Source organism: Stenella coeruleoalba, assembly GCF_951394435.1.
Source record: "Stenella coeruleoalba genome assembly, chromosome: 20".
Taxonomy (NCBI): domain Eukaryota; kingdom Metazoa; phylum Chordata; class Mammalia; order Artiodactyla; family Delphinidae; genus Stenella; species Stenella coeruleoalba.
The window spans coordinates 48,242,685-48,262,509 of record NC_137166.1 but is presented as its reverse complement, the minus strand read 5'-3'; the positions used below and the strand labels follow the sequence as shown (position 1 = coordinate 48,262,509).

The 19,825-nt window shown below is 43.3% G+C and overlaps 1 protein-coding gene across 4 annotated transcripts; it reads right to left on the bottom strand.

The window, feature by feature from the left end:
- Positions 1-1,440: 1,440 nt before the first annotated feature.
- Positions 1,441-19,605, bottom strand: ZNF45 (zinc finger protein 45). Of its 4 annotated transcripts, none has more exons than XM_079907630.1 (8): positions 19,250-19,605; positions 15,876-15,957; positions 11,769-11,931; positions 11,610-11,682; positions 10,142-10,188; positions 7,398-7,569; positions 6,758-6,853; positions 1,441-4,627 (listed from the first exon to the last, which is right to left on the bottom strand). In XM_079907630.1, exons 5-8 carry the CDS (start codon positions 10,154-10,156, stop codon positions 2,799-2,801), a joined length of 2,112 nt encoding a protein of 703 aa, XP_079763756.1. In that variant the 5' UTR covers positions 10,157-10,188; positions 11,610-11,682; positions 11,769-11,931; positions 15,876-15,957; positions 19,250-19,605; the 3' UTR covers positions 1,441-2,798. The 4 variants fall into 4 exon arrangements, with proteins under 4 accessions (XP_079763756.1, XP_079763759.1, XP_079763757.1 ...); XM_079907633.1 differs by having other exon boundaries at positions 7,443-7,569; XM_079907631.1 differs by having other exon boundaries at positions 11,781-11,931.
- Positions 19,606-19,825: the final 220 nt, after the last annotated feature.

Here is a 19,825-nt window from a genome sequence, read left to right as displayed (position 1 = left end):
GAGGGATTGGCCCCTCCTGGCCCCATTGGCCATCCGTGGGGCCTCTTGGGATAAACCAAGTCCCAGTGGAAAGGGAGTCCATTTATTTCAGTCAGCAGCACCACATCGTTCGTGATGGAGCCCAATGGAGAGATACCACTTTCCATCCCACGACTGGGACATCCCGAATAAAGGATGAGAAAATTCACAGAGCTAATTGTAGTCACTTTGACACTGGAGGACACCATCAAAAAATTATGTCATTTTTTTCATATTTTTACAGACTCCTAGACTGATTCAGTTGATGGGCTCGAAATAGATTTCACATTCAGGCTTATCCCCTATGACAGGGCCTTCCACATTGGCAATATATTACCTCTCAGACCTCATGTATTACAATGAAAATTTCCCATCTCAGCTCCTACCCTGACTCCCAGAGGTGGCTCATTTAAATGTCGTATCTGTCCCATTTACTCCCATATCTCAAATAAGCTCAAGTATTACCCTCATCTTGGGCCCCAGATGCTTATATTTGGGGCCAAAATTCATGGCATCTCCATGTCACTGGCCCTAACCCAAACCCTACCCTCCCAACATGATTATTGGTGGCACAGCCCATGAAGGTCTATACCAAAGGGTGAATGACCCTTCTCTCACCATCAAATTGATTTTATTGGGCCATTGTGCCAATGTGCTGACACAAACCATTTTGTCCTCACAATGACTGATACATAAACAGGACTACTCTTGGCTTATCCTTTCCAGGGTGCTAACCTCACCACTATAGCCCTCATTAGAACTTGGTTTCCTCTGGGCCCCCAGATATCATGGACTCTGATCAGGATACACACTTTAGTGCTCATTCAGTTCAGGCACAGACCTTACAAGAAAGCAACACTTGCAACTTTCATTTGTCTTATCATCTACAGATAAACAATGATCTACTGAAGGATGCCCTATTAAAATTACAAAATGGATAGTGGCTTCCAAATGGCTCTTTTACACACTGCCTTATTTACCCTGAACTTTCAACCTGTAGGTCCCAAGACAGTCTGTCAAAATGCAATTAAGGGACCCATCCCCTCCTCTTTCTAGTCTCTCTAAAATACCCAGACAGAACTCCCTTTCCCAATTAATGACACCTCTCCACTCACCTAATCTAAGAGGAGAACTGAAAAGATTCTGGCACAGTGTGTGCCAGATTGACACTCAGTTCTAAGGCAGGTAATAGAATAAGACCCATTGAGAAGTGAGGACCCATGACCCCCACAAAAGGCTATTCTATAGGCTACAATAAAGCTCTCTGCCAAACCTTCTATCCTTCCCCAACAGAGTTTTTTAAAATTATTTATTTATTTATTTGGTTGTGTCGGGTCTTAGTTGCAGCTCGCAGGCTCCTTAGTGGCAGCTCGCTGGCTTCATAGTTGTGGCATGTGGGCTCCTTAGTTGCTGCTTGAGTGCTCCTTAGTTGTAGCTCGCCAGCTCCTTAGTTGTGGCATGCGAACTCTTAGAGCCTACGAGCCACAACTAGTGAGCCCGCAAGCCACAGCTACCGAAGCCCACGCCACTAGAACCTATGCTCCGCAACAAGAGACACCACTGCAATGAGAAGCCCGTGCAACGCAATGAAGACCCAATACAATGAAAAATAAATAAATAAAATAAAGTTATGAAAAAAAAAAAGAGTAGAAAGCTGGGGCTGGTGGAACTGTTAAATGTCTTGATTGTGATGATATAATATGATAGTAAGCATTTGCCAAAACACAGAATGATCCACCAGTCGATTTTACTGTATATAAATTATTCCTTAATAATAAAAGAACATGAGCATATAGGATCTTCATAGATGCCTTTTACCTCACTGAAGAATTTTTATCATGGATACTGAGTTCTGTCAATTGCCTTCTGTGAACCTAGGATGATCATATACTTGATGAAAAGAATCCAGACATAAAGGGTACATACCAAACACACAGGAAGCTCAGGAACAGACAGGCCTAATTAATACATGGTATAAAAATCATAATACTTGTTGCCCCTGGAGGTGGGAATGACAAGAATAGTACACAAGGCAACACTCTGATTTAATAGAAATATGGTATATATTGATCTTGGTGATGATTACACAAATAGATACATTTGTCAAAATTCATGAAGATGTAAACTTATTTATGCATGTGGCTGCATGCGAATCACATCTCCAAAAAGAACTGTTAGCATAGAAAAGTGCTGGCCACAACCTGGTGAACTGACTTCTGGACCCACTAATGGGTTACAACCTTGAGCTTGATAAGCACTAGTTCACAGGACCTGCAGGGTTGGGGAAATGAGCCCAAGTGTCTTATTTAATCCTCCAAGCCTTGGAGAATTCCTCCTTCTACAATTTTATAGAAATTTTTAGAGAGAACTGAAAGAAAATTTCAAAAGTGATTATTCTCCCTTTTACTCATTTAACATTACTGGACACCTGCAGTGTGTTCGGCGCTGAAGAGGCAGAGTGGACTTGGCCGTCAACAAAGTCCCAGCCCTCCGAGAGCTTCTATTCTGGTGGAAGAGATTTGGGCATTTCCATCTTAGTACTTTTGGTTACCTTCAGCTCAGACTCATCCCTCTTAAGCTTCTCTTCTCTGTCATATCTGCTAAATGTCAAGGCTCTGAAGTTCTTATGTCTCCACGCTTATGAGGCTTCTCTGCCGTGTGGTCGCCCAACCACACAGACATGTCGAGCTCTGGCAGAAATACTCTTTTATCAAACAGATGTTTTGTCTTCTACGGCAGGACTATTTCAGCACCCATTTGAGGTATTAAACTATGTAATTTTATAGAGCTTCTTTGCTGTACGTATTCTCTGATGAGGGACAGTCCTTGTCACCCTCATCCCCAGCATGGACTCGCTGATGAATTATAAGACTTGAGCTCCAACTGAAGCCTTTCCCACACTCCTCACATTTGTATGGTTTTTCCCCTGTGTGGACTCTCTGATGGGCTTGAAGGTATGAGCTCCAACTGAAGACCTTACCACATTCCTCACACTTATATGGTTTCTCTCCAGTGTGGACCCTCTGGTGGGCTTGAAGGTATGATCTCTGTCTGAAGCGCTTACTGCACACATCGCATCGGTATGGTTTCTCTCCTGTGTGGACTCCACGGTGAGCCAGAAAATTTGAGGCCCGACAGAAGCCCTTCCCACACTCCTCACACTGGTAGGGTTTCTCTCCAGTGTGACACCTCTGATGGGCCTGAAGCTGTGAGCCCACACTGAAGCCTTTCCCACACTCTGCACACTGGTATGGTTTCTCTCCGGTATGGACTCTTTGATGCACTTGAAGGCTTGAGAACTGACTGAAGGCCTTCCCGCACTTCTCACATTTATAGGGTTTCTCTCCCGTGTGGATTCGACGATGAACGTTAAGATCTGAACTCCGGCTGAAGCCCTTCCCACATGTACCACATTTGTATGGTTTTTCTCCAGTGTGGCCTCTTTGATGGGCCAGAAGATTTGAGGCCTGACTGAAACCTTTCCCACACTCCTCGCACTTATAGGGTTTTTCTCCTGTATGGACTCTAAAATGAATGTTAAAATCTGAGCTACGACTAAAGCCCTTTCCACATGCATCGCACTGATATGGTTTCTCACCACTATGGCCTCTCTGATGGTCCAGAAGGTTTGAGGCCCGACAGAAGCCCTTGCCACACTCCTCACATTTGTATGGTTTCTCTCCCGTGTGGCTTATCTGATGGGCTTGGAGGTGGGAACCCACACTGAAGCCTTTCCCACACTCCTCACACTTAAAGGGTTTCTCGCCTGTGTGGATTCTACAGTGGATGTTCAGGTGTGAGCTGTAACTAAAGCCCTTGCCACATGCCTCACATTTGTAGGGTTTCTCCCCAGTGTGGATTCGCTGATGAGCCTGTAGGCGTGAACGCCAACTGAAGCCCTTCCCACACTCTTCACATTTATAAGGTTTCTTTCCTGTGTGGGCTCTCTGATGGATGTGAAGATAGGAGCGCTGACTGAAGCCCAGTCCACACTCCTCACATTTATAGGGTTTCTCCAATGTGTGGGCTATGGGAGGAGCTTGACAATGTGAGCTTTTCCCGACGTTCCTCCCACACTCCTCAAATCTGTGTGGATCCTCTCCAGTGGGGACCCTCTGATGATGATGAAGATATGACCTCTGACTGAAACTCTTACACGACATATCATATTTGTTCAATCTTGTTCTACTGTGGACTCTCTGATGGGCTTGAAGACTTGAAAGCCGACGGAAGGTGTTTTCACATTTTTCACACTTGTAGGGCTTCTCTCCTACGTGGGCTGTCTGGTTCATTTGAAGGTGAGAGTCCCGTATGAAACCTTTCTCACACTCCACCCCTTTGTAGGGTTTTTCTCCAGCGTGGTCTCTGTGGTGAACTTGAAGATGTGAAGTCTGATTGAAGTCTTTACCAAACTCCTCATCTTTACTGAGTGTGCCACCTTGTTTTTCCATCTGAGAGCCAGTTCCTTGAATATTTCCCATGGAATCTTGACACCTGGTTAATTCCTTTGTAACCTGTTGCCATATTTGTGAGCAGAAAAGCTCTTCATGTGGCAGATACCTTAATCCAACTTCCCGAACAGTCTCCATGCCATTTAGATTCTTGTCTCCTAAATGGATAAACAGAATTTAGAGATGGGGCATGTGAATGCTTTGCTCAGAGATGTCAAGGTTATAAACTTAGGCCCACACCATAAGGCTTTACTGAACCTCGAAAAGCTTCTGCTTTTCTTTAACATCATGTATCATGTTCTCTGATTTACATGCCTCCAGACACCAAGAGGTGGCCCACCAGGCTGTCATTCACTACACATTAGTGGAATCCATTTAGAATCATAGTAAGTTTCATAGGTGAGATATAAATTAGAAATGTGATGGCTACAGAGCAAGAAAAATACCTCCTAGGGAATGTTTACAAAGACAAAGCTGTACCTTACTCAAAGCTTTATCTTCTTTGCTGTAGCAGGTGGCTAATAACAGCTTCCACATAATTCTGCCTACTGCATGCACATCTGACCAAAATGCTCAAAATGTCTAGTAAGACCCTTAGACAGATTATCAGAGGATGTCCCCAGGCAATGTTGAAAAACCTCTGCTTTATTTTAATGGAAGTTTACTCCAATGGAAGGAGACTTTGAGGCAATAAATAAGTTGGAAAGATACATGTCTGGGAGAAATACCTTATCACCTAAGGCCCTAAAGTTCAGAGTATAAGCAGAGAGTGGTTCTTTGCCTCCTCCTGGGAAATATCCTTACAAATGGGCTGTAAACTTTACTTTCCCTGGCCACAGAGCCAGTTCTTCACAACACTGAAAGGGTTAGCTGGAAAAAAAATCAAAGCCAAGTTTTGGAATTAGTATGTTACTGTAATAACATACATTATTCTAAAACCTCATAACAGTAAAGTTCCTACAACCACCAGGGGTAAAAAAAAAAGTGAAAAATTAGAAGTTTATCTTTTACAATAGAGCAAGAACTTGCGAGGAGGAAATAAATAGGGCATAATACAGAGTCTCGAAATCAACATTGGACCAGAAGAGTTACGTTCTCCTTGGAACTCTATTCCACCGATCAGCCATATAGCTTGCTACTAATTTCTTTTCAGGTGTCTTTTCAAATAACACCTTATCTGCGAGGCCTCTTTTTTTTTTTTTTTTTTTTTTTGTGATACGCAGGCCTCTCACTGTTGTGGCCTCTCCCGTCGTGGAGCACAGGCTCCGGATGCGCAGGCTCAGCGGCCGTGGCTCACGGGCCCAGCTGCTCTGCGGCATGTGGGATCTTCCCGGACCAGGGCACGAACCTGTGTCCCCTGCATCGGCAGGCGGACTCTCAACCACTGTGCCACCAGGGAAGCCCCTGTGAGGCATCTTTTACCATACAATATCATATAGTAAATTCTCCCTATCCATTCTACGCACCTGGCAATCTCCATTTGCCTTACCCTGTTTTGTTTTTACACAGCACATATTCCTATCTGACATACTACATACATCCTTGATCTTTTTCATTTATGTCATCTCCCACTTCAATGCAATACCCATGAGGACAAGCATTTTGTATTATTCACTGGTTTATCACCACTCCCAGAACCCTGTCTGATAGAGTCAGTGTTCAATAAGTACATGTTGAATGGATAAATAAATCCCAGTTTGACACCTCTGTGAGAGTTAGAGCCATGTTACAAAAGTAAAAGAGGTTTTTCAAGTAAGTTACCCATAACAGGAAAGAAAGTGGAAACAGCCATGTTGTTGGGAAGCTGAAAGTCTTCACTAGATGCAGGGCTAACCTATGTGGATGTTGCTGATGAGAAATCGTGATGATCAAAAGATCAAGGAATTCCCTGGCGGTCCAGTGGTTATGACACCACACTCTCACTGCCAAGGGCCCAGGCTCGAGCCCTGATCAGGGAACTAAGATCTCACAAGCCACATGGTTTGGCCAAAAAAAAAAAAATCATGGCAAAAACTGGTGGGCATATGGGATATCATAAGCCACTTTCAATGATGGGATTTTATTCTGAATCAGTAAGAAGCTACAAGAGGTTCTGAGCAGAGAAATGACAAGATTTGAATTTAAAAGAGTCACTCTGAGTGGAGAATTAACTGTGAATGAGCAAAGCAGAAGAGAGAGCATTACAAAGACTGAGGCAGTAATCCACAGTCTAGGTGCTGACTTGGACCAGAGTCACAGCTGTGGAGGCAACAAGAAGCAGGACAGACTCAGGGTTACACGGCTCTCACCCAAGGAGTGACGGCTCTGGGTTGCTATCTTTATCATCCAAAGCTTTTCTTCTCTCTTTAACTGGGATATTACATCTGGTGTGAATGATTGATGCCCTGCAAAAAAGGCAAGGAAAAACATTTAAAATCAATATGTTAGATGCCCAAATTAAGAGAAATTGTGGCTCCCACTGCACTGTCTTCAGGACATCAAAATCAGTGTTTTCCAAACTTTTAATTATGACCCATGGGAGGAAATACATTTTATGAAAAAACCGAGGATAGGTAGACATAAGCATAAATTATGGGAAAACATTATTTTCATCGCACCCTTTTCACCATTTCTCACACTATTCTTGGCAATGGGCCACAGTTTTTACTGCAACATGCAGTTATTGCCAAGGGCTCTGGTATCTTCTATCCTATTTTATTTCGATTCCCTAAAGAGTGTCATGACCTACTAATTGGAGACGACCACAATTTGAAAAGCCAGAAAACATACAGCAGTCACGTGGTCAATTAACAGTTCATTTACAAACACACTTTGGCCTGGGGAGAAAGACTAGAAAACGCCATCTCTGAGTCTCATGCTGATTAGAAAACCGGAAACCAGTTCAAGAGCTCCAAAGCCCTGCCCATTCAAGGACACGTAAATAAATACCACAGGGGCTGATGCGATGTTCAGTCCCAGAGTGCCCTTCCTCACCCACTGAGACCAGGTTCTGGAAGTTCTCCAGCATCACTTCCTGGTACAGCTTCTTCTGGGCAGAGTCCAGCAGCCCCAGCTCCTCCTCCGTGAAGACCACGGCCACGTCCTTGAAGGTCACCGCCTCCTAAGACATCAAACACACTCCATCTGAACCTTGCAATGCAGGTCCCCTGGTGAAAGGTCAGCACTGAGGAAAGTGGGGACGATGTGTACAAAGTGGTTCCAGATTCTGAGAGACCAGAGTCAATTTTGCCATAACATAAACATTCCCCATAACTCATTTATGTTTTAGATTTTCTTCCTTTCACAATAAATGTGGAGAAGAATAAATTTTTACATAGATTTTTGCTTCCCATCCAATTATTTTCTTAGGATAAGTTCCAAAGAGTGAAAACTGCAATGTCAAAGAATAGGCAGCTTCAAAATAATTATGTACAACAGCAGATTTTCTTTTCAACTTTTCCCCTATTTTATCCTCCTCCAAGAGTATTTAAGTATCCCTGATTCTCTAAACCATATACATTGAATATAACCATATTTTTAAATCCTAGGCAATTTTATCAGTAAAAAACAACTTATTTGGATTATCTGTACTTATTTCATAATTAATAAGCTCATCATATTTTCACATATTTACTAGCTATCTTCATTTTTTTCTTCAGAACCTTGCCTGTTAATGTTCTTTGCTCATACTCCAATTGGGGTTTTATCTTAGGATTCTGTAAAATCCCTATTAGAGATTTTAAGCTTTTTTTTTTTAGGGTGTGTATTATAAATATTTTTACCCACATTCTTCTATTGTCCTTGTACAGCTTTGGGTACAGCATGCTTTCTCATCCTTGGCACTCCTGACATTTGAGGACAGATGACTCTTTGTTGGGGGTGGGGCAGGGGGCTGCTGAGTTCACTGTAGGATGTTTAGCAGCATCCCTGGCTTCTACACACTAGATATCAGCAGCACTCCAAAGCTGTGACACTAAAAATGTTTCCAGATGTTACCTGAGGGTAATTAAGAATCACTCGTATACAGCATTGTTTTAATTTTTCATACAAAGACTGTGTTCAGTGCCAGAGCCCTGCACATCCGGTGCCTTATATGAGCAACAGAGGTCATGGAGAAGAAGGGGCCACCAAGAATGATCTATGGTAGGGACAGTATCATCTATGGAGTCTTCCACCCACCAGGACAACTAGGCACCCCACAGAATAGGCTAAGTCCCAGGTGGAGAATTCTTTTCCCTTGTCTCACTCTCTTTATCCAAGTAAAAATCCTAGGAGTCTTTTTTGAATCAGTTGGATCTTTGGTTTCCTATGTGAACTTGAGCAGTTTTCTGAAATTCTACAATCCTGTTTCTTTGTCATTAAAATGCAGAGGAGACCAAGTTCGGCCTCATAAGGCTGGTCTGAGACTAAATGCAGTTAAGAAATGAAAAGTCTCTGTACAGGTCTTTCTGTACTTTTAAAATTAAGTACATTAGTACTTTGAAAAAATTCATTAATATGTGAATAAAAAGTATAAATCAATAAATAAAACATGCACATGATATGATTCAGACATGGGTAAGAAACAATCTAGCTTTCTTACATGAAAATATCTAATAATATTTTCTCTGTGTGAAGCGTTAGTTAGATCCTGGTGCACTCTGCCATTCTGGAATATTCTACATACAAAATACCCGAGGTACTGCATAGCAAACGTACTTTGTCAATTTAGAGTACCTAGAACATTAAGACCAAAGAATAGCAAATTCTTCCAAATTCCCTTTCGAGGAAATTGGTTGTATTAGGAAAACTGTTATTACAGTGTTTTGTTTTTAAAATTTATTTTTATTTATTTATTTTTGGCTGTGTTGGGTCTTCTTTGCTGCGTGCAGGCTTTCTCTAGTTGCGGCGAGCAGGGACTACTCTTTGTTGCGGTGCACGGACTTCTCACTGCGATGGCTTCTTACTGCGGAGCACAGACTCTAGGCACACGGGGTTCAGTAGTTGTGGTATGCAGGCTCAGCAGTTGAGGCTTGCGGGTTCTAGAGCACAGGCTCAGTAGTTGTGGTGCATGGGCTTAGTTGCTCCATGGCATGTGGGATCTTCCCAGACCAGGGATCGAACCTGTGTCCCCTACACTGGCAGGTGGATTCTTTACCACCGTGCCAACAGGGAAGCCCCTTCAGTGTTCTTTAAAATGGTAAAAATTCTAAACTACCTAAATGTCCATGAATGGGGAAAAGTTATGAGACACACACACCCCACCACACACACACAATGCACACAAATTCAAGGGAATATGATGTTGCTATTAAAGATGTGGGATATATAATATCAATTAGAAAAGGTATAATTTGAGAGGTTTATGCTACAGGAATTACAAATATACAGTTATGAACGCATATGAGGAAAAGAACATGGGAAAATGAAGACAGTTGTTTTGTAAGGGAAACAGTAATAACGTGAGAGATTTTTTTAGTTGCAACTGACTTTTTCTGTTCTACTCTTATCTGTGAAATTATAAAAGGTGATAAAACAACAAAAATAAATCAAACAAAAATAAAAAGTAGGGATCATTCGGCCCTCTTCTTGGGAAGAGTTTTCCAAATGCCTACTGTTCTCTTTAATCTTTCCCAAGAAAGAGAAATAGGATGCGTCTTATCACCGAGAAATGAGGTGACAAGTTAACACCTAGAAGGGCAAGCCCAACTCACCTTGAGCTTGGTCATTTTGTCCTCCTCCTTCTGGGGAAGCGCTGAGTCTTGGGCAGGCACAATGGGGGAAGGAGAAAAAAGCCGTCAGAGTCTGGCCAAGGGTGTCACTGACCCATATGGCTGCTTACTGTGAAGCAGCAACAGTGCCGCTTCCTCAGGGTGGCCTGATGAGCAAAGCCTGGGCTGGACTCCAGATGCTACTCACCCCTTCAGCCAAGAGCCCCTGGGCAGTGAACGAGCCACCCAACCACACACAGGCCCTCATACAAGTTCCTGTAGCTCTCAGGGTATGATTCTGATTCTGGGGAGGGCGGAAATTGAGAGTAAAGCACCCAGGTTAAGAGAGTAATTTCTGGGGCCAAATGTCTAGGTTCATGAAACTGTGACATATTAGCTGTGAAATCTTAGACAAATTATTAGTATCTCTGTGCTTCAACTCTTCCATCTGTAAAAATAGAGGGATTATCAACGGCTATCTCATAGGATTGTTGTAAGAATTAAATAAGTAGGCAGAAAGTTCAAAGAACACTTTCAGGGCACCTTATTTCTCAGTAGCAGCAGAAAGCAGGTAATATTCAGTAACACAAAACCTGTCCTCACCAATAGCTTTAATGGAGCCTTAAAAGGCTGTTGCTTTGTTGTATGAAAATCACATTTAACCTCTGCAATATCTGTTATTCTCTCTTGGTTTTTCATATTTAATTTGATGCCTTTGCAGTAATATTTAAGATTACATTGATTTTTTTTTCCCGTGTAAAATACACATCATATAAAATTTTCCATTTCAACCATTTTTTAGGTGTAGAGTTCGTTAGGTGCGTTCATATTGTTGTGAATCATCACCACTAACCATCTCCACATCTTTTTCACCATCCCAAACTGAAACTCTGTACCTATTAAACACTAACTCTCCATTCCCCTTCCTCTCGGTCCCGAGTAACCACTATTCTACTTTCTCTATGAAACTGATATTGTGGATGACAGCTTTTTCAAAGATGTAAGACCTTGACAATTTTTTTTTTTTTTTTTGCGGTACGCGGGTCTCTCACTGTTGTGGCCTCTCCCGTTGCGGAGCACAGGCTCCGTACGCGCAGGCTCAGCGGCCATGGCTCACGGGCCCAGCCGCGGATGGGATCTTCCTGGACCGGGGCACGAACCCGTGTCTCCTGCATTGGCAGGTGGACTCTCAACCACTGTGCCACCAGGGTAGCCCCAGACCTTGACAATTTGACTTTGTTAACAGTAGGGCCTTAAAAACACTATTATCATGGAGATGAAGAAAAATGAATAGAATCCTGTGATTTAACAGTAAGTTAGTGAACATGCCACTTAAATGAACAAGCTAATCATAGTAATGATGAAAACAACAAAAACGGCAATGTTTAACATTACGTAAGCACTAAGTACGTGTTAGGGACCTTGAGAAGCACTTGGCACGCATTGTTCCACTAAGGTACCTCCCACATACCTGTGAAGAAGCTAGGGGTGTACTAGCCGTGTGACTCCAGTCTGATCACCTCCACCTCCGTGCCTCTCCTCAACTATAACAAGGAGAGAAAAAAAAAAAGAATGTCAGTCCTAGGGTTACTGTGGTGGATGAACGAGCTAAATGCCCTTGGCATTGTACCTGGCATTTTACCAAGTTCTCAATAAATGATGATGATGATGACTGTTGTTCCCACGTAACAGATGAGGAAGCCGAGGCTTGGTGAGGTCAAGGGGCAGGGGCGGAACCTGAATCCAGCTCTCACAAAGAAGCCAGTCTTCTAGATCTTGTCTCTCTGCTGCTTCTAAAGAAAAAAATAAACAGATGGGAGTCTGAGGTCTCATGCAAAGAGAAATGAGAGCTTGAGAGCTAGGGATAAAAGACTGACATAGAAACAGGGAGAGAACTCTGAAGCCAGATGATCTGCTTGAAGGAGATGAGAACAGGGTTGGGAAGGGTGTAGGCTCTGGAATCAGACCCCCAGTATTTGAATCCTGGCACCTCCAACTTGTTACTACTTAGACCCAAGGTCTGATCTATAAATTAGGGATGGTTATAATAATAACAATAATTATTATAATTATAATACAATATATTATAATTATATATTATATAGATATATAGATAATATATTCATATAATATAATTATGTCTAATACAGTAATATAATTATAATAATACATAGGAAGGTTAGTCAGTCTAAGTGACTCTCCATAAAACATGTGGAACAGTATCTGGCAGCTTAAACATTCACTAGGGCTGCTTTACATGAAATAGTCAAGGAAGCTCTTCCTTGGGGTGGCTGCAACCGCACACGGCTTGATGAGCAGACGTGGGCAGGATTCCAGACGCCACTTACGCCTTCAATCGAGAGCCCTGGTGCAGTGAACGACCTGCCCAACCACACGCAGTGGCCCTAATACAAGTTCTCGTAGCTGTCAGAGTATGATTCTGATTCTGGGGAGTGTGCAAACTGAGAGTAAGATATCCAGCTTAAGAGATCAGTATTAGTTAATTATTGGTTCATTAATTACTTATTAGTTTATTATTATTAGCTAGTCCTACTCCAGATAGAAGAACCCTGTATGGAAAGGGGCAGTGTAAAACTTTCCAATCTTAGAAGAGATATCCTTTCAGGATTTGTAATTCACCTTGTTCTGACTCTATATTTGTCCAGTGACTTCTGCTCAGTAAGAAGTGCTTTACAGGGAGATCTTTCCACCACCTCTGTGGAAAGGGGATAATCAGTAAATCACTGTCTGTTTTGGGATTAATAGTAACTCAGCTTTACATCCCAAGCACCTAAAGCAGTGCCTGTAACAGTGATCACTTAGCAGTCAGTGTCAATGTCAGTGTCCTGACACATGAGCCCCCCCATACAGGTTCATTCCAGCAGAGGCACATAAAAAGACTAGACTAGTTGGTCAAAGGTCTCTTTGAGAGGAAAAATTCTGAGGCTGCTCCCACTTGGGAAGATTGGGAGAGTGGGGGTTTTATTTCCAAGTTTTTCTTCTAGGTCTTCCACAATATTTGCAAGATCAAGGTCATCTTTGGAAGGAAAAGGGCCTCTGGATTTTTAATACTATCTTAGGAAGGTGCTTCTCACCCTTCAAAGTCAATGTCTAAAGAGACTCCTGTTACAAAATCCACAGAGTGTGTCCATCAAAACACTGAGAATGACAACTATTTAATTGCCTGCATGATTAGCACTAGACAGGATAACTTGTTAACTCTTCATTAAAAAATGAGTGTATTAATTCAATGAACACTTATGGAAATCAGACTAAAAGATACGACTACTCAAGTTCACAGTCTAGTGATTAGGAAACCAGCAATCACCCTGCACATTGCTAAGTACCAGAGTAGTGAACTGGGTACTTTAGAAGCACAAGTTATGGGCCTTGGGGTCCACACTTGTTTGGAGCAGGTTCTACGTCAATGTGGCTTGATCTGAGTCCTGGAGGATGACTGAGTTCTATTAGCCAGAGAGAAGCAGAATCTCTGAAAAACCTCAAGAGAACAAATGTTACGACTGTAAGTGAACACAAACAAGAGGCAGAAAAAGCTGGCAGGAAGGCAGGATTCAAACCATAGTGACGGGCGTCCCAGTTTATCGGCAAGTCAGCAGGAAAGCAGCAAAGGAAGGGAGAGTCAGAAGATTCCTTTGGTGTTGGAAACAGATCACTCTCCCAGCAAATGGGAGATCTGAGGGGGAAGGGGCTGGGGCCAGAGAGACTGTTACCAGGGCCACACCAAGAATCACGTCCTTCTTTATTTGAATGTCACCTCCTCAGACAGTTCCTCCCTACAGAGAATTTCAATCTCCTAATGACATCCCAACACTTCTGACCCCCCCCATCCCTGCTTAATTCTTTTCTCTTTAGCACGTATCCCTCTTTAACATCCTACTAGGTATTTTGCTCATTTATATTCATCACATCTGTCCCGCAGGGAGTTTTGTTTCTTGCTGTGTCCCCAACTGTTAGGACACTGCTGCAGGCGCTTGCCAGGAACTCAACAAAGATTCACAGAATGACTGCTGGAACGAAGAACTGAAAGACACACCATGTAGATCAGGGCCTCGTGATTTATCTCCCGAATCATTCATTCAAAACATAATTACTGAGAGCCTGCTCTGTGCCAGCCAAGGAGCCTAGATGTGAGAGATACAGCAGTGAACAAAGCAGGCAAAGACCTTGATCTCATGGAGCTGATAGCATAATGGGGTACCAGGGCAGTAACACACTGATAGTGAGAGATGCTTTTAAGAAGAATAAGGCAGGGTAAAGGTGTAGGAAGAGATGGAAGGAGGGGCTGGTACAGAATAAGTTTTTGTCATGGAAGGCTTCTCTCACCTTTGAGCAGAGACCTGAACTAAGGCAGACAGAACCATGCAGGTATCTGATATCTGAAGGACGAGTAATTTAGCCGGAGGGAAACAGAAAATATTTTTGTTAAAAAGTCCTGAGTCAGTTCTCACTACCAGTGTGTCTCAAATTTTAATGTTCCATGAATCAACCGGGCGGGGACCCTGCCAAGATAGAGGGTCCTCTGTCTCACCCCCAGAAATTCTAAATCAGGAGATCAAGGATGGGGACGAAGAATCTACATTTCTACTAAGATGCCAGGTGATGATACTGTTGGTCCCTGGATCAAAATTTGAGTAGCATCAGTCAAAAACAGCCCTCTTGGGACTTCCCTGGTGGAGCAGAGGTTAAGAATCTGCCTGCCAATACAGGGTACACGGGTTCGAGCCCTGTACCCCGGTCCAGGAAGATCCCACATGCTGAGGAGCAACTAAGCCCGTGTGCCACAACTACTAAGCCTGCACTCTAGAGCCCGTGAGCCACAACTACTGAGCCTGCATGCCTAGAGCTCGTGCTGCACAACACGAGAAGCCACCGCAATGAGAAGCCCACGCACTGCAATGAAGAGTAGCCCCCGCTTGCCAGAACTAGAGAAAGCCCACGCGCAGCAACGAAGACCCAACACAGCCAAAAATAAATAAATTAATTAATAAATAAATAAATTTATTTTTTTAAAAAAGCTCAGACCTTATCTAAAACTAATTAAATCAGAATCTGTGGAGGTGGCTTGCTGATTCCCTGCATATTAAACAAAAAAATTGAACATAAACATCGATTGGAAAACAAACTTATGGTTACCAAAGGGGAAGGGGGGGGAAATTAGGAGTTTGGGATAAATATATTCATGCTACTATGTATAAAATATGTCACCAACAAGGACCTACTGTACAGCTCAGGGGACTATACTCAGTTTCTAGTAATAACCTATAATGGAAAAGAATATGAAAAAGAATATATACATATATGTATAACTGATTAACCTTGCTGTACACCAGAAACTAACACAACATTGTATATCAACTATACTTCAATTAAAAAAAGAAAAAATAAAAGGATGGATTCTTTTTAAATGTATATATACACACATGTATAACTGAATCACTGTGCTGTACACCTGAAACTAACATGACACTGTAAATGGACTATAGTTCAATTTTTTAAAAGAATTCATTTTTTTTCTAGGAAATTTGTTTTAGTGCATGACGATACTAGGCATGATCATACATTAACTTTTGAACGCTCCGAAAAAGTTGGTGGAGTCTACATCTCCCCAGAAGTAAGTGAGGTATCACACAAGCATGTGGTTATACACTGTCGTTCTATTTTTGTTCTCTAATCACAGGCTGTAGCCCTTTTGGGCAGCTGCATGAATCACACTTACTGAACAACTCCTCTCTGCCGACCCCGCGCTGGGCACTCCGAGAAGAATATGACCAGATCCATGAATCAGAGGACCCTGTAGCCTAACAAGAGAGAGAGATGAAACTGAGAGTTACATGCTCTGTGGCAAGTGCAACTCCAAAGGAGCAAAGGAAATTCATCATTTTCCTTCCATAACTGCAACTCTTTCTAACTTTCTCATATAAATATAACATTCTTCTAGTTGCCATGTGTGAAAATCTTAGAGTTGCTGTTAATACCTGTTATGGGCTGAATTGTGACCCACCCCCCCAGCCCCAAACTCATACATTAAACTCCTAATCTCCAGGACCTCAGAATGTAATTGTATTTGGAGATGGGCATTTAAAGAGGTGACTAAGTTAAAATGAGGTCATTAGGGTGGGCCCTAAATCAATCTGACTGGTGTCCTTCTAAGAGGAAATTTGGACACAAACAGGGACAGCAGGGGCACGCACACACACACAAAGGAAAGACCGGGAGAACACAGCAAGAAGGCGACCATCTACAAGCCAAGGAGAGAGGCCTCAGAAGAAACGAAACCTGCTGATACCTTGATCTTGGACTCCCAGCTCCAGAACTGTAAGAAAATTAATTTCTATTGTTTAAGCCACTCAGGCTGTAATATTTTATTCCAGCAGCCTTAGCAAACTAATACAATCTCCCCTCCCTTGGTCTTCGTATATAAACAACTTATAATAATTAATTTTTAAGTCCTACTAACTCAGCATCTGGGTTTGCTTTAAAATACTCAATGGGAAAAATGTGTGCATGGGGAGAGGGAGATGCAGCAAGATTAGTAAGGACTGAAGCAGGGTGACTGTTACACAGGAATTCATTATATTGATATTATACTTTGGGTTGTCTGGAAATTTCCAGAATTAAGAGTTAAGGATATGGGGCTTCCCTGGTGGCACAGTGGTTAAGAATCTGCCTGCCAATGCAGGGGACACGGGTTCAAGCCCTGGTCTGCGAAGATCACACATGTCGCAGAGAAACTAAGCCCATGAGCCACAACTACTGAGTCTGCGCTCTAGAGCCCAAAAGCCACAACTACTGAGCCCGTGCGCCACAACTACTGAAGCCCGTGCACCTAGAGCCCATGCTCCACAATAAGAGAAACCACCACAATGGGAAGCCCGCGAACCACAACTAGAGAAAGCCTGCGCACAGCAAGGAAGACCCAACACAGCCAAAAATAAATAAATAAAATAAATTTACAAAAAAAAAGAGTTAAGGATATGAATAATCTGATAACAATTTTGTATAACATAAATACACACTGAAAAACTGACAAACAGAAATGCACTGAAATGTTAATAATCATCAATATCCTATACGTCTATGTCCTATATATGTCATACATATCCTAAACGTTATAACGTATACATCTATATTGGTAATTCTTTTTTTTTTTTTTTTTTTTTTGGCTGTATGCGGGCCTCTCACTGCTGTGGCCTCTCCCGTTGCGGAGCACAGGCTCCGGACGCGCAGGCTCAGCGGCCATGGCTCACAGGCCCAGCCGCTCCGCGGCATGTGGGATCTTCCCAGACCGGGGCACGAACCCGTGTCCCCTGCGTCGGCAGGCGGACTTTCAACCACTGCGCCACCAGGGAAGCCCTATATTGGTAATTCTTAATGTTTTTCATTACATCATATCTCTACATTTTCTGAATTCTCTACAATGAATGTGCACTTCTTCTATAATTGGAATATAAACTATGAATATTTAAAATAAGATTAAATGAGAATGCTTTCAATTTTTTTTAATGTATTTACTTTTATTATTTATTTTATTTTCGGCTGCGTTGGGTCTTTGTTGCTGCGCGTGGGCTTTCTCTAGTTGCAGCGAGCTGGGGTTACTCTTCATTGCGGTGTGCGGGCTTCTCATTGTGGTGGCTTCTCCTGTTGCACAGCATGGGCTCTAGGCACGTGGGCTCAGTAGTTGTGGCTCGCGGGCTCCAGAGCGCAGGCTCAGTAGTCGTGGCGCATGGGCTTAGTTGCTCCACAGCATGTGGGATCCTCCCGGACCAGGGCTCAAACCCGTGTCCTCTGCATTGGTAGGCGGATTCGTAACCATTGCACCACCAGGGAAGCCCTCAAATTCTTATAAAGACACCCAAACTCACTAACCCTGCTTTCAAATCCTCTACAATAAAATTCCAACCTACCTCCACAACTTGATGCCAAATGCCTCCTCTGCAGCCAGTTTCCTATGGTTGAATATTTCGATAGACTGTTTTTCTATTTTGTTTCCTAATTCCAATTTTGGGATTTTAAACTAGGGGACCAAGGATATCCAAAGATATAAGGAACGCAAGCCCTAGACTCAAATCCCACTGCTCTTAAGTAACTTATGCTCTCTCTATCTCCATTTCCTCATCTGTAAAATAGAGGTAATAAAAGTATTCACTTCATAGGGCCTTGTGAAGGTTAAATGCACTAAGTTTTATAAAGCCCTTAGGATGACACTTAGGACTCAATGTTTAACAATTTTGATTACCACTCATGCCCTGTACACGATCTACATATTTTCATAATTATTTAACAGTAACTGAACGCTTTTGTAGCAGAAATATTTACTAATGAATAAAATACCTTCTACCACTGGAACAGAAAAGGAAGATGCTATAAGTCCTGCCACGGTGGGGCTCTGCTACCAGAAGCCCTGGGCTCACTCCTCTCTTTTCTACAGCCTCCCTTTTCAGATACCAGGGCAGGAGAAGGAAAGGAGGCTGGGAGACACAACGATTTTGTGGTCCTGGGAAAACTACAGCGGGTATCTGTGGGTGACCCACTTTTCCTTTAAAAACGGGTCAGAAGTCGTCCAGGCACAGCCTCCTTTCCGGCAGGGATCAGAAAGAATTGCCAGTGGCACTTCGAGGAGCTTCCACCGAAAGCGATGCTTTTCTGATTATCATATCATTAACAGCCGACACCTTGCCACACGCCTGATCTGTCCCAAACATTTATCTTGTATAAGGCAGGTACTCGTAATATCCCTTTTTACAGAAAAGGAAACCAAGGCACAGAAAGATTAAATTCTCATCCAACCTTATGTCGCTAGGAAGTAACAGAGCGTGTGGAAGGAAGGTACTGGGGGGAGGCGGGTTGGACGGCAAGGAGCCCGGGAGACAAACTGCCGATTTCCGTCCGCCTACAATCCGAGGACTCGCGAACCGCCGCAAACGCAGAGAATCGGGCGAGGGGAAGGCAAGCGGCCGCCCCCGCCCCTCCACCCCGCCCTCTGCCGCAGGTCAAGGCTTTTCTGCCCTGTGACCGAGGACCGAGCCCGGCTGATCCCAGGACCAGATCAGAAAAGTTAAAAGAAATCGCAGGCTCCCAAAGATCACTCACCTCCCAGAGAGAACCGAAGGCCGCAATCGCAACCTCCTGAAGCGGAAATACCTCCGACTACGCGGAGCTCCTGGACTACATTTCCCAGCATCCCCGAGAGGAACAAGAGCCGCTGCCCCGCCCCCCGGGGCGAAAGTGCCGACTCCAACATCGACGGCCTGAATCCAGTTTCCCAGAATCCACGAAAGGGGCGGCTTCGTATTCTCGCCCTCCGGTATCCGAAATGCCTCCAAACATGCACAGCACTGGATTGTACTCTTCTATTTCCCCAGCGGCGCGATTAACACATCCGCGCTTTCCTGGGGCGGAAGTGCCCCAATCGCAGGAAGCGTCGAGACTACACGTCCCAGAATCCTCTGTAGGGCTGAGCTTCCCGCCTGTCTGCAATTTTATTTTGAATCAGCAGGTGGAGTCTTGGGGCGCTTGTAGAACTTGGCTTGCGTTTTCTTTTTCTCATTGTTCCCCGACAGAAATTGGAAATATAAATGGAAAAGTAAATGGAAAATAATTATAAAGGCGTGCTATGCGTGAGGTAAAAATAGAGATCGTAAAAGGGACGGGCTGAGCTATAATGAA

Bases quoted from the DNA above. Each gene is read 5' to 3' on its own strand.
- ZNF45 (XM_079907630.1), bottom strand. The intron at 6,854-7,397 runs GTATTTATTTAC...CCTTTTTTGCAG, and splicing joins ACATCGCATCAGCCCCTGTG to GGCATCAATCATTCACACCA. The intron at 4,628-6,757 runs GTGAGAGCCGTG...TTATCCATTTAG, and splicing joins CCAGAGCCGTCACTCCTTGG to GAGACAAGAATCTAAATGGC.